Source organism: Thamnophis elegans, chromosome Z, assembly GCF_009769535.1.
Source record: "Thamnophis elegans isolate rThaEle1 chromosome Z, rThaEle1.pri, whole genome shotgun sequence".
Taxonomy (NCBI): Eukaryota; Metazoa; Chordata; class Lepidosauria; order Squamata; family Colubridae; genus Thamnophis; species Thamnophis elegans.
The window spans coordinates 46162390-46175676 of record NC_045558.1 but is presented as its reverse complement, the minus strand read 5'-3'; the positions used below and the strand labels follow the sequence as shown (position 1 = coordinate 46175676).

The 13287-nt window shown below is 35.5% G+C and overlaps 1 protein-coding gene across 2 annotated transcripts in view; it reads left to right on the top strand.

Moving 5' to 3' along the window:
• The window catches only part of EFHB (EF-hand domain family member B), a 41532-nt gene extending 33634 nt beyond the window's left edge, over window positions 1-7898 (top strand). Inside the window, exons 10-13 of one of the 2 annotated variants that reach the window (XM_032238181.1) lie at window positions 1218-1425; window positions 2805-3023; window positions 4656-4837; window positions 6243-7898. In XM_032238181.1, coding sequence (XP_032094072.1) covers window positions 1218-1425; window positions 2805-3023; window positions 4656-4837; window positions 6243-6401 — 768 coding nt within the window. In that variant the 3' untranslated portion in view covers window positions 6402-7898. The remainder of the gene's footprint in view (window positions 1-1217; window positions 1426-2804; window positions 3024-4655; window positions 4838-6242) is intronic. The other variant, XM_032238182.1, reaches the window with a different exon arrangement.
• Window positions 7899-13287: the final 5389 nt, after the last annotated feature.

Below are 13287 nucleotides of genomic sequence, written 5' to 3'. Positions count from 1 at the left end.
TTTGTGTGCCTGCCTGCCTGCCTGCCTGCCTGCCTGCCTGCCTGCCTGCCTGCCTGCCTGCCTGCCTGCCTACCTACCTACCTACCTACCTACCTACCTACCTACCTATGTATCTAGAATGTAAATGACACCAACCTGGTTTGTGTGAATTTGTGTGTTAAAAGAATAAAAAACAAGTTATAGAAGCATCATTGAATACTAGTGGTTTAGATGCTGATCTCAAGGTGATGTACACACAGTTGGACCGGCAGCCTGGTTTTTTTATGCTACAATAGAAAACAGTGTACAGATAGTTCTCTTGTTATGAAGCAACTGAAGCTTATTCTGTGAGTAATTCAAAAATGCCCCAGCTGGTGGCAGAATTGAGCTGAATCAGTTGATCCTGAAAAAGAAAACAACGAAAATAGGGATGACAATAAAAAAATATGTAATTTTGATGGAGACTGTGTTAAAAAAAAAGGCAGGACATTAAACATACTATAAATGTTGCAATTTTGTGTAAAAAAAGGTTACTTTTTAATTAAAATGCTTTAAATCATATTATTATTATTATTATTTTTATTATTATTATTATTATTATTTAATAATAATAATCAAACATATTGCATGTGTTTAAAAAGGCTTGCAGTTTTTAAAATGTGTGAATGTATATTCATATAATATTCTTATAACTCATAATGAAAACAATTTTAAGCAGTCTTTTTTTTATGGGGTCGGGGGTTATAGGCTAGGTAAGGGGAAAAAAGGAAAACATTATTCCCAGAAGAAAGTAGTGACAAAATATTTACTTAGTATTACCAAGCAAATTACATGGAATTAATTACATCCATTAGTCAGGATTTAAGCTCAGCTTCAGTTAGTCTTTCAACATTTTTTTTAATGTTGAGAGAATTCAGCTTACAAAGTTATTTGTAAGCACTAATTTTTCAAATAGTTTTAAACATATTAAACTCTAATTTTATACCTCAGTTTGAAAGAAGTCATTATGTCATCTGTTGTATTCCTTCATATTGAACTGATAAAGTACATTGGTTGACATTTGTTCATCTAAAATATTATTTCAGTTGGCTCTTTAATTCAATTTAATTTATGTTTGCACCCTGTGTTTTAATTTATATTCAGTCTCTACTATAATTTCTTGTATTACTTAGCATATCTATGGGGAAATTAGCACAAAGGAATTTGTTTTTAAAAATCATATTATCATCTTTAATCAGGATGGTGATCGAAAAATAAGCAGAGAGGATTTGAAAAAGGCATGCTTTCAGCTTAACTTGGACTTGGATGATGAACTTTTGGATTCTTTATTTAATTACTGTGATTTGGATAAAGATGGTTTTATAAACTATTTGGAGTTTGTAAATTTTCTTAACTGGAAAGACAAAATGGCTATTCAAGAGTTTGAAGAAAAAATAATAACAAAAGGTATGTGACCAGCATTAAATGACAATTTATATCATTAAATCTGATACCAATACAGTGAACTTAGGTTTCTTGAGTATTTAATAAAGTAAACTGAAGATTTAGAATTTGTAGTAATCAAGAATAACCATTTTTTTCTTTTGGATTAAATTTGAGTCTTTTATGCGGATCTTGCAAAGGATTTATTACTTTTGGTTTTAGACAGTGATGTGAAATGACTGGGCCCAAGTTTGGCACCCCCTGTCTATAGGAACTTTGAACATCCCTTGGGGTGAAGAATGCTCAGAATTCAAGCTGGATAGCTGAAAAACTCTGGAGAAAAAGCTGGAGAAGGCTTTTTAAACCCCTTTCATTCTTTCTCCTGCTCTTCCATTAAATTCAGGTGATTAATGTCCTTCGGCAATAGATGAAAAATAGATTGTTGCTGATAAGAACTATTGCTGATAGTTTAATTTTCCACAATGACTCTGAGAGCTGTGGAGGGCACTTATAATAAAATCAGCACTCTTTTTCTCCTTAATTTTTTATTTCTATTAAAGTAGACCATATCAGAGTAGAGTGTATGTTTTTTCTTGAAATAGGGAGAGGGAAGACAACAGTGGAGTTCCATTCAGCTACTTTGTCATCATTCAAGAAGAAGCCTTGGCTGGTTCTACTTTTCCCTTCATCTAGAAGGAGGGATTCACTGATACTCTAGCGTTCAGAGGGCACCACTACCTCCCTGGCAGTTAGAGAGTATTCCACTACCACCTCAGGAACTGACAAGTAGATAGGTTTGACCTCCATCTTGGCCATGTTTAAAATTGTTCTGAAAATCTGATTCTTTCCCCAAGTGCTGGGTTAATACGGATTTGATTGACTTTTAGTGGTTGCTTTTCTTCTGTGTTTGGATGAATTGTTCTTTTATTGATGGATATCAAATTTATTATACACCCCCTCCCCAAGTCATTATAGAGTTGAGCAGCCTTATAAATTTCTGAAATTATTTAAATAAATCAATAACAAGGCTACTTTTGTATCCATATATGTGAATATTTTTCTTTTGACATGGTTGAAAGTGGACCCTTATTTTTAAGTGTTCATAACACCACTATTTTTTCTTTTTAAAAAAGTATCTTGTTTATGGCCTTAGATCAGGGGTGTCAAACTGGCGGCCTGGTGGCTGGATGCATCACATGCAGGCCACACCCACCCCACGTCCACAAAGGCAAAAACTATCATGATACATTATGTGATGTCACATGACACAATCGGGTTTGACACCCATGCTTTAGATCTTATTTTAGAGCTTCCTAAAGTTACTATTTTTGTGCTATTTTAAAGTTTTATGTCACTCCATAAAAGTAACCTTTAAACTTTTTCTTTTCATTCATTGTTCACAGGGAAAAAAACAGCTCCTTTTGATCTTATTCCAGCATATGATTCAGAAATTAAAGCTAATGAAAATGCTCTGCTAAAGCAGGATGATATTGTACACATGGAACCAGGAAGTTTAGAAAAAACAGCTAGAACACTGTCAAGACCAAATGATCGTGTATTTTCTGATTATCGCACAACCTCTTCTCAATATAATGCCATTGTAGGTGGTATTCCCACATCATGTATGTAAAGCATTTATATATTATTTTACAACCAGGTTATAAATGTTTAAAGCTATCACTAACATATTCATTAATCAGTCTCCTAAAGATCTGTTGTTGCTGGCTTGTTTTCTTTAGTTGTTTTGAAAGAGAATATAGAAACTGTATGGTAGTTATATCATTTTTTTAAAGGGACATACTTCCTCAAACCAGGTTTGATTCCTCCTGATTACATGAATAATTTTGTCTTGCTTTCTTGACAATAACATATAGATGGTTTTTCATTGTCTTCTAAGACATTTTGTTAGTTTTCCATTTTCTAGCCTGGGATTTTCTAATTGTCTGCCTTTCAAATAGCAGTATTTAATTAATCCTGACCCTCAGAAGTCTAACATAAGGGAGATTTATATGTCTCATCCCTAAAGATTTTTAAAAGAGCAATTGTTAATCTGTTTATTGAAGCATCATGGTTTGTTACTGGGAATGCTGGAGGCCCTTCATCACACTGATTTCTTCATCACATCATTCATAATGAAGTTTTGGTCCTATAGTCATCTCCATAAGCCCATTGTAGACTGAGATTGGGGTATTCCTGAAACACATCCTCAGTAAGAAACTCAGTAAGAAACTGTTTGTAAACAGGTATTGCATGTGTTTATCCTTAAAGTATTTGAGTAAAATATACAAAAATTAGATAGTACTGTAGAGTTAGGTCAAACATTTGAAATGCATATTTTCTGGAAAAAGACAGACTAATAGCATGAGTACAAGTTGGAGTAGGTTGCAAACACAGTCCATGATTCAGGAAAAATTTAAGAACAATGAAAGTTCTGATTTCAGAGGGACATTAAGACTGTAGTCCTACGTTCAGAGCACAGGATCTTTTGATCTCCTCTCTTTGGAGAAGGAGATCCAAAGACCATAATATTTGTTCCACCAGTCATCTATCCTCCCCCTCCATAACCCTCTGAGTCTATCTGTGTCTGACATCTGGTATGGCAGGGATAAAGCAGTAGAATGATGGGAGAGATTTCAGATCTAAAACCTTCCTAATCATCCACATCACTGCTGACCTAGATCAGCCTTTTGAACTGGTATAAATTACTTTTCTCACAGTGAGAAAATATATTTAATGAAAAACAAAAATAGGAAGGTCACTGATATTCCTTTTTTCAGAGGCACCTTGACCATATTGGAGGACTCTAAGTAGGCAGTAGTTAGTTTCCAGTTTCTAGTTTCAAGATGTTGTTCCCTCCTACCAAGATCAGTGTATTTTGAAAACTTTGTTTTTTCACTGCTACTTGTTTAGTTATGCCTCTAATTAGAGATATCAGTATTATAAAATTGTGGGCTTGACCCAGTGACTGACACATCACCTCTTTTTATGTTTATAGTGGTTGTGCTTACGTTTTGAAACCACTGACTGCCACTGATATTCCTATTTCTAATTGTAGATAGACATCATATAACAAAATTTTTTAAAGCATACAGAAATAAAAACAAGCTATTATCTTCAATGAGTTTAAAAAAAACCCACCTGATTTGGAAAAGGAGCTTTAAAAAGGATATGCTTGTTTGGTGAATCTAGTTTTGTTATTCCTATCTGTACCATAATGCTTTTCCCCTCTCTTTTTAAAATATGTTTTCACACAGTTTACCCCTTATATGGTATTCCAACCATTCGTTCAGATATTCCGGCTCCTCGTTTTCGTCGTATCAGCGACACCACTAATTATGGGGATCAAGCAACTATGTATGCACTGTTATACCCCTCTATCCATAATAAAAAAGGAGTGTATGAGAAAGACTTCTTCAGGATAAGATCAAAGGAAGAGGTAGATATATATGTTAAAGATACAACATAATTTGTCTTATCAGCTGCTGGAAAATCATAGAAAGTAGGAGACATCTCTGTTAAAAATCTATGATCATTGTCTTGTGTAGTACCAGTCTTGAGTACAATGATTTTAACACAAAAGAGTTCACACTAAAAACAAGTTATCCTCAATTGCAGATTTCATGTATTAAACACAATGCAAATGGAAAAAGAACTATCTGAAAGGTGCTTTTTCAAAAGGAAACTGGACTGTTTTTTTTTTCTTTGAAGAAGAACTGAATGTTTCACTTCTCATCCAAGAAGCTTCACCAGTTGTGATGGCAGGGGTGGATGAAAGGATAGGTACTGAGGGCTGATATTGGATGGAGCGGGATCAAAAATGTGGACTTTAAAAGAGGGGTAAAAGAGGTCATTTATATTAACATTGAGCAACCCTCTACAGTCTACAATGCAGCCCTTTCAGCAATTCCAGGAAGATTCCATAACCCATTGTACTCAGATTCAGAGGACCCTGAGAGCAAAGATAAACCCGCAAGTGGCCTAAACAGCTCTTAGGGAGAGTGCTAATGACCAGATGACTGCAAAGAAATACAATCCTTCCATTTTCCCCTCCCCCCACCATCCAGTCAAAACCTATCCTTCCATTCCCCACCATCCAGTCTCAACTGTCAGTATCTATTACTCCATTCCCTCCCCCACAATTCCCCCATCGCAACTGATGAAGCTTCTTGGATAAGAAGTGAGATATTTTGTTCTTCTTCCTCAAGGAAAAAAACCAGTTCAGTTGCCTTAAAAAAAACACCTTTGAGATAACTATGACCTGGATGACAGAAAATCTCCACAAGACAATTGAAGAACTAAAAAAGGAAGATGAATAGGGCCAGGCTTTGCTTCTTCTTATCCTAGATTTTCTTCCTTGGGTTTTTAGCCCTGTAGACCAGGGGTGAAATTCAGCAGGTTCTGACAGTTTCTGGAGAACTGGTAGTGGAAATCTTGAATAGTTTGGAGAACCGGCTAATACCACCTCATCTGGCCCCAGAATGTGATGAGAATGGAGATTTTGCAATATCCTTCCGCTAGTGTGGGGTGGGAATGGAGATTTTGCAGTATCCTTCCTTTGCCATGCCCACCAAGCCACACCCACAGAACAGGTAGTAAAAATTTTTGAATTTCACCCCCGCTGTAGACCAATAGTTTTCAATCTTGGTACATTTAAGATGTGTGGACTTCAACTCCCAAAATTCTCCAGCTCATGGGAAAACATAGTTGGCATGGCTGGCTAGAGAATTCAGGGAGTTGAGATCCACATAGTCTATGACCAGAGAGACATACATGGATAATTTTGTATATGCATGTGCATATGAAAATTCCAAAGACTAAGAATATTATATATTATTTCACAGATTTCAGACATTTTGCGCAACATTGGTGTGAAACTTTCAGATGAAAGCTTTGATGAAGTATGGAGGCAGGCCTGCCTGAAAGATCATAGAGGAAAAGTTTGTGTAGAATCCATCAGAAATGTACTAGATGAGATGCAGGCATTACACTTGACCAGCTGATAAAGACTTTCTTTTGAATTATGTGATATTTATGGTTTGAATATTTTCTTACTGCAGTGAATTTTCCTGTTATGACATGGTTTTGAGACAGTCTGTGCATATTAAATTGAATTTCATTTTATTTTTAAAAAGTATTAAACAGCCAGAAAAAAGAAATGTGTACTATGTATTATGGGACCCAAAACAGTATCAGATACCCATTGTTTAAAAAAAATATACTAGAATATGGTAGAAAATTTGTCAGAATAATCATTAGGCAAAAACTGTTAATTTCAGAACTATTATAAATGTTCTATCTTACTCAACAAATATGCTGCTTTTATGAATGATGTCTGCATATATTCATTGATAGGCCTATACACAAAATCAAATGACATTGGTCATAGTTGTTTCTTTGTTATTAAGTGATGTGAACCTACTGTACAATTTACTAGGCTAGTCATGAATTCTTCTTGCATGAAATTTCTATCTTCTCCTGTGTGTGTGTGTGTGTGTGTGTGTGTGTGTGTGTGTGTGTGAAAGTATATATTGAAAGTATATCAGAATAGCCCAATGCATCATTCCATTATAAAGAATAAACAGGTTCAAATTGCCCAAGCTTATGCACCAAAAATAAGCTATAGTGATGATGAGGTTGAAGAGTTTTTATGATGATGTGGCCCTCCTTCAAGACAAAAATGCCAATACAAAATATTAATGGATAACTTTAATGCAAGAATAGGAAGGACAATACCTGGAAAAAAGTGACTGGCCCAAAAGTGGTGAATGAGATTATAGAGGTGACAGACTAGTAGATTTTGCTGATGATTAGTAACTTTATATCATAAACTCATAAGAAAAAATCTAGCAGAAAATGGACATGGAAGAGTCTATCTGTGTATACAAGTGAAACTAACTACATCATGTCAAGTGATAAAACCATATTCTACAATTGAACTGTCATTTATCATTTTAACATTGGAAGTAACCCTAGAATTGTATGAGCTAAAGTGAAGATAGATTGTTGAAAAGAGCATATGAAAATGATACTTCACAAAAAACAAAAATAGTAATAAGCTGTTAGAGTAGACCAGCGATTTTTAGATTAATCTATCAAATTACTTTGCTCTACTGCAAGATTTGGAAGAGATGAACATTACAGACCAAAATGAACAAATAATCAAAAACATCCTTGAATCTGCTACCTCTATAGCATTGCTGGAAAAACCTTCATACAATCAAAAACCTCTGATGAAACTAATGTTTTAATGAAAAAACAATAGACAGGAATACCAGAAGTTTCACTAATAAACTGGAGTATGTTGCGCTTGCAAGACCATAAGTAAACGTATCCAAGACGATATGTGTCAGTTTAATGTGAAACTTTTGAAAAAGGAAATTGAAGAAAACAAAAGAGTTAATAGAGCAAAATAAGGTTTTTCAATAAAATGTGAACATGGCTTTGCATATAAAACAAGACAGGAAAAGTTGGAAATAATTGGAAAATTCTATTTAGAGCTATATAATGATCAAGATCACTCAAAAGTAACAGCACCCACAAAAAAGCAAATGTCAAATATCTTAGTGGAGGAAGAATCAAGTGCCATAAAATCAATGAAAAATGACAAAGGTTCAGGAAACTACTGTGTTATAGTTAAAATGCTGAAAGCTGGTGGTCATAGTTTATATAAGATACTAGCAAAACTATACCTGAGATGTGTCAGAGAGAAAAAAGTACCCAATGCATGGAAAAATGCTGAAATGATTCTTATACAGAAGAAAGATGAGTTAAAGAACTATCGCTCAATAAGTCTTCTTTCAGGCAATAAAGAACTATCCCCCAATAAGCCTTCTTTCAGTTTTCACCAAGAAAGAATATTGAGAACATTAAATAATTAAGAATATTAAGAACATTCAAAGGAGCAGTCAGGATTCAGAAATGATTACAGCACAATGGATCATATCAAGGTTGTTCAGCAAGTCATTGAAAAGCCCAACGAGTACATCATGCCATCTGTGCATGGCTTTCATTGATTATGAAAAGACATTTGACTCAGTACTCCAGCAAGCAATAATTAAGGCATTGCTCAACTAAGAGCTAGACATTACTTACATATAACAATAAATATATGAAAAAAACAATGACAACAATTTGCTTTAATGACTTTAAACTGGAAAGCAACATAGAATGAAGTGTACAACAAGGTGATCCAATTTCACCTATCCTTTTGTCAGCCTGTCTTGAAGAAATAGTTTGAAAACTAGACAGAGCAAAAGATGGAACAAAAGTCAATGGCGCCTATTTAAATCACTTAAGATTTTCTGATGATGTTGTTCTCTTCACACAAGAAATATACAAGAGCTGCACAACAGAGAACTATTTGGCTTAAAAATCAACCTGAAAAAAGAGCACAAAGGAAGAGACAAATAGGAAAGGAGGGAGGGAGGGAGGAAGGAAGGAAATATATAAAGATAAACCATTCTCAGTGATTATATATTGATATCCCTTCCTGCAACATTTCTGAGTACCAGAACTTGGACAATTCCTAAAACCAATGTACCATATTTAATCATCTAAAGTATTGTGGAGAGATTTTCAGAGGATCTTGCTCCATAGGTAATTTTAATTATGTATATCTGAAATGTCCCAATATAGAATGAAATACTGCCTTCTGGTAACTAATACCAACATTGATAATCATTATAGTATCATCCAAAGGAGTTTTAGATTACCTTTATTAATACCTTTTTAAATATACAATCTTATTACTATTAAGTGATATTATAGTCTGTTTTAAATTTTTATTTTAGTGTAGTATTGAATAAGCTGCCTCTCCTCTATTGCATTCCCCCTATCATTAAGTCAGGGTGTTTTCTTAAATTATGTAGGAATCACTCAAGTCTCATGCTATGTAGAATGATATGATAAGGAAAAGAAGAAATCAGAACTTGAGATGTGGCTTTCATTCTGTGTGGAGGGATACATGTAACTCAGAATTTCTGTACTATTTTAGCTGCTTAAATTGAACTATTGTTGAATTAAAACAAGAAGCTCAAAGGATGTATTTAAAAGATTGATATACTAAGCCTATTAGATTTTTCAAAGGGCTGCTATAATTTTGTATAGCAATAGAAAGCTTCCACTTTTGTACTCATGAGGCTATTTGAGTGATTTAGGAACATTTTGTGGCTATTCATAGCTTTCAAGTTTGCAATGTTATCAGAGGTTTCTTGTGAAATCAATCTCTCCAGGAACAGGAAAAAGGACTATATTATTACTCTTGGGCATCATGTTACTGCAAAGTGTATTGATTTAACACCTGCAATATCACTAGTACTTGAGGAAGTATTGTCAGCATCAATAAGAGTAATCTGAATTCACTGGTAGATTATTTCTCATTAGATGGTCAGATTCATTTGTCCCAGGCTGCTGATATGGCTTCCTTGGTAGCTGCTGGTTTCCATTTTAGTACTTATTGGACTTTGTGCAAACCTTCCTCAAATATACATAACTTGGGCTAGCGGTGGTATTTGGTGTGGTATTTGGTGTGCTTTAATATATGTTGTATGAAGTCTGTGGGCAAATTTTATGCCTTTTCTGAAAACAAATCAACACCTTGCAATATTTCTTCCAGCTTTTAGTGGGTTCCCTGACAGCTCTCTATCCAATTATTCTAGTACAATTTAGTAATTTTTATTTAAGTGATATTTCTATTTTGATTACAGGAGCAACAGATTGTTATGTCTCTTATTCTAATTTGACAATGGCAAAGTCTTAGTAGGAAGCTTTTTGGTTGGATTCAGCTACAGCTCCCTTTGGGTCACCATCATAAATACTGAAATTGGGGCATCTTTCTTGAGTCAATGAAAGATAATTTGAGTCATAGTCAAGACTGCTAATTCTTCCTTCAGAGGTCTCTGTTGAAGATCAGAGAAAACTTCTCCACATGAGTTCTGTTCTTGTTATTGGTTCAGGGAGAATGTGCTGACTGTTTTCCTATGAAACATTTTTACCTGCAGTGCTATGGATGACACAATACCACCAGGCACTAAATACCATTTGCTCCAAACAATTCACACATCGAGCCACTCCATGAAGTAATAATTTGATTCAAAACACAGAGGCCCAGGACTAATATGTTCTCCCCTCCATGTGGCAGCTGAATTGTTTGCAGTAAGACAGATAAATTCTGGTGAAGGAAAGTGTGAAGGAAGCACTTTTTTTCATTGTTTCTTTGCATGCTGTTCTTATGCCTATTAAAAATAATAGACTTTGTTCAGTTGTTCATCCTCCCAACATTTATGTTTAAGATTGCATTCACACATCATTCATAACATATTCCCATTATTTCAGCAGCATAATTCCAAATCATTTAGGCAGTAATTAAATATAAAGGATGAACAAAATAACTCAAAAGTGTTGATCCTGAATCTAACATCTCCTTCCCTTCTTTTCTTAATATTTAAGAATGTTTTGAAGAACCTGTTACATTACAAAAGGCAGATTTGATGCTACTGAGTATTTCAAAATAAACAAATACTTCATATTCCTGTCTTGCCATAGGGAATTCATGCTGATATCAATGCAATTAACAGCTTTGGTGCTCTAAGTTTTGAATGACATGCAAAATATGTTCTATTTTGTGCATTCAATGACAGGCTTGTAAACTATTTTGTTTTTCTCCTATTCGTTTGACCTTGTTGTTTTCTTTCTTTTTTCATCAATTTTTCTAATATAACCACATCTCTTTTCCCTCAATTATATCAATGGTTGTGTCTTAACAAATATTGATAAGAAAGACAAAAAAGTTTTGAGTAGTGGACATTACAGTACCTGGAGAGAACAGAGGAAAAAGAACTAGAGAAAAACAAAATATATAAAGACCTGTAAATATAAACAGAACAATTGTGGCAAAATAGACATCGTGGGCACATCCCAAAACATCTGAAATACCTGAATACCATCAGCATTGATAAAATCACCATTGGCTAAATATAAAAGCCAACTTTAATTGGAACAGTGTGAAGTTTATAGATGATACAACAGACATTTGTCCCATTTGAGATGGTGAGGAGTCTGTATAGGAGGTTGAACAACTGGCCCTGTGCTGCAGCTGAAACAATCTGGAGCAGAACATGCTTAAAACTCTAGAGAAGAGAGTGAGTGGATTTTAGGAGAAGCCCTTCTATACTACCACCTCTTACTGTATTTGATAGCACAGTATCAGAATCCTTAAAATTTTGTGTTCTGTAATCTCCCAAGATTTGAAATGGTCACCTAATATTCAAACCATCATTAAAAAAGCATATCAAAGAATGTTTTTTCTATGTCAACTCAGGAAGTTCAAGCTGCCACAGGAGCGGTTGGTACAGTTTTACAGAGGAAATTTGTCATTTGTACTTCTATAGCTGTCTGGTTTGTTACAGCAACCAAATAGGACAGGTACAGACTCTAATGGATAGTTAGGATTGCAAAAGAAAATTGCAACTAGTCTGCCTTCCTGTATATTACATAGGTTGGAAGGAAGACTGAGAAAATATCTATATACTCCTGACAATTGGATATAAACTGTTTCAACTCCTCCCTTTAGGATACTGCAATAGTGGATTGCATGTCAAAACTAGACACGGACATAGTTTCTTCCCATGTGCCATCACTCTGCTATACAGTAATCCTCACAGTATTGCCTAATGTCTATGCATATTTATCCATGTTGCACAGCTGCAAAATTATTATTATCCTTCTTATCTTCTTTACTACCCCCTTTGTTGGTATTGGTATCAGTATTATGGTTATTATTACTTTGTTTTTTGCATGTACACTGAGAGTTCTGCACCAGAGACAAAATTACTTTTGTGTCTAATCCCACTTGGTCAAATAAAATATTCCATTCCATGATAGTACACTTAACACCATTAAACAATAATATCTGCCTGTTAGATACTAGCTTCAGTTATAATGGTTTCCACCAAGGTCCTCTGTTCCGGTGGGAACAGAGGTTTAATCTCATTGGTCGAAGGGCTCTATAGCTCCCTTTAAAAGACTGCTGCCAGACTCAACCTTTGCTGGATTGTACATATTTGTTTTGTTACAATAAAGAGCTGTTGTTGCCTTTAGTCTGAGTGTGCCTTTCCATTACCCAATCTAACACTGATGAGGATGGGATTGGAAGGCAACTAGGCGAACCAAAAAGAGCATAGCAATCCAGCAAGTAATCCAACTCAGTGTGGCTTCGAGCAGCCATTTTTGAGCAGCAAGCTCAAAATGCCCTCAGAACACAAAAGGGTCATGCACGCCCTACCAACTCTGTATGACCCAGTCACCAAGCATGAGATTCAACTGCTTCCTCGAAGCCAATGACCTCATGGGCCTTACTGAAGGCAGCAAGAAGAACATGTTCCTTGGTTACTGTGGACGGGAAGTGTTCGAAACTGCCAAAGACCTCTCTGAGCCAACACTACTACAATCAGTCTCTTGGTCAGTGCTCCAACTGACGCTGAGGACTCACTACGTTCCCAAGCCATCTAAGCATGTTCGCCGGAACAAATTTAATATTCACAACCAGAAGGAAGGTGAATCAATCAATAAGTACGTTGCGGCACTACGAAAGACCACAGCGTACTGTGAGTTCTGAGACCTAGATGAACTTATTCTTGACCCCATCATATGTGGTATGCGGGACATTAATTTACAGAGGAGGTTACTTGCCACATCTAACCTCACTTTATAAATTGCCTTGGACAAAGCCAGGACATCAGAATCGGCCGTTAAGTCTACAGAAACCCTGCAGCGCCAAAGCACTCCACAAGATGTATGAAAGAGCACACACTTACATTGTGAGGCTGCAGAGGCCGAGAGCTCAGAAGGTGAAGAAGATGACAGCTGCCGCATGCGCAGTAGCCGAGC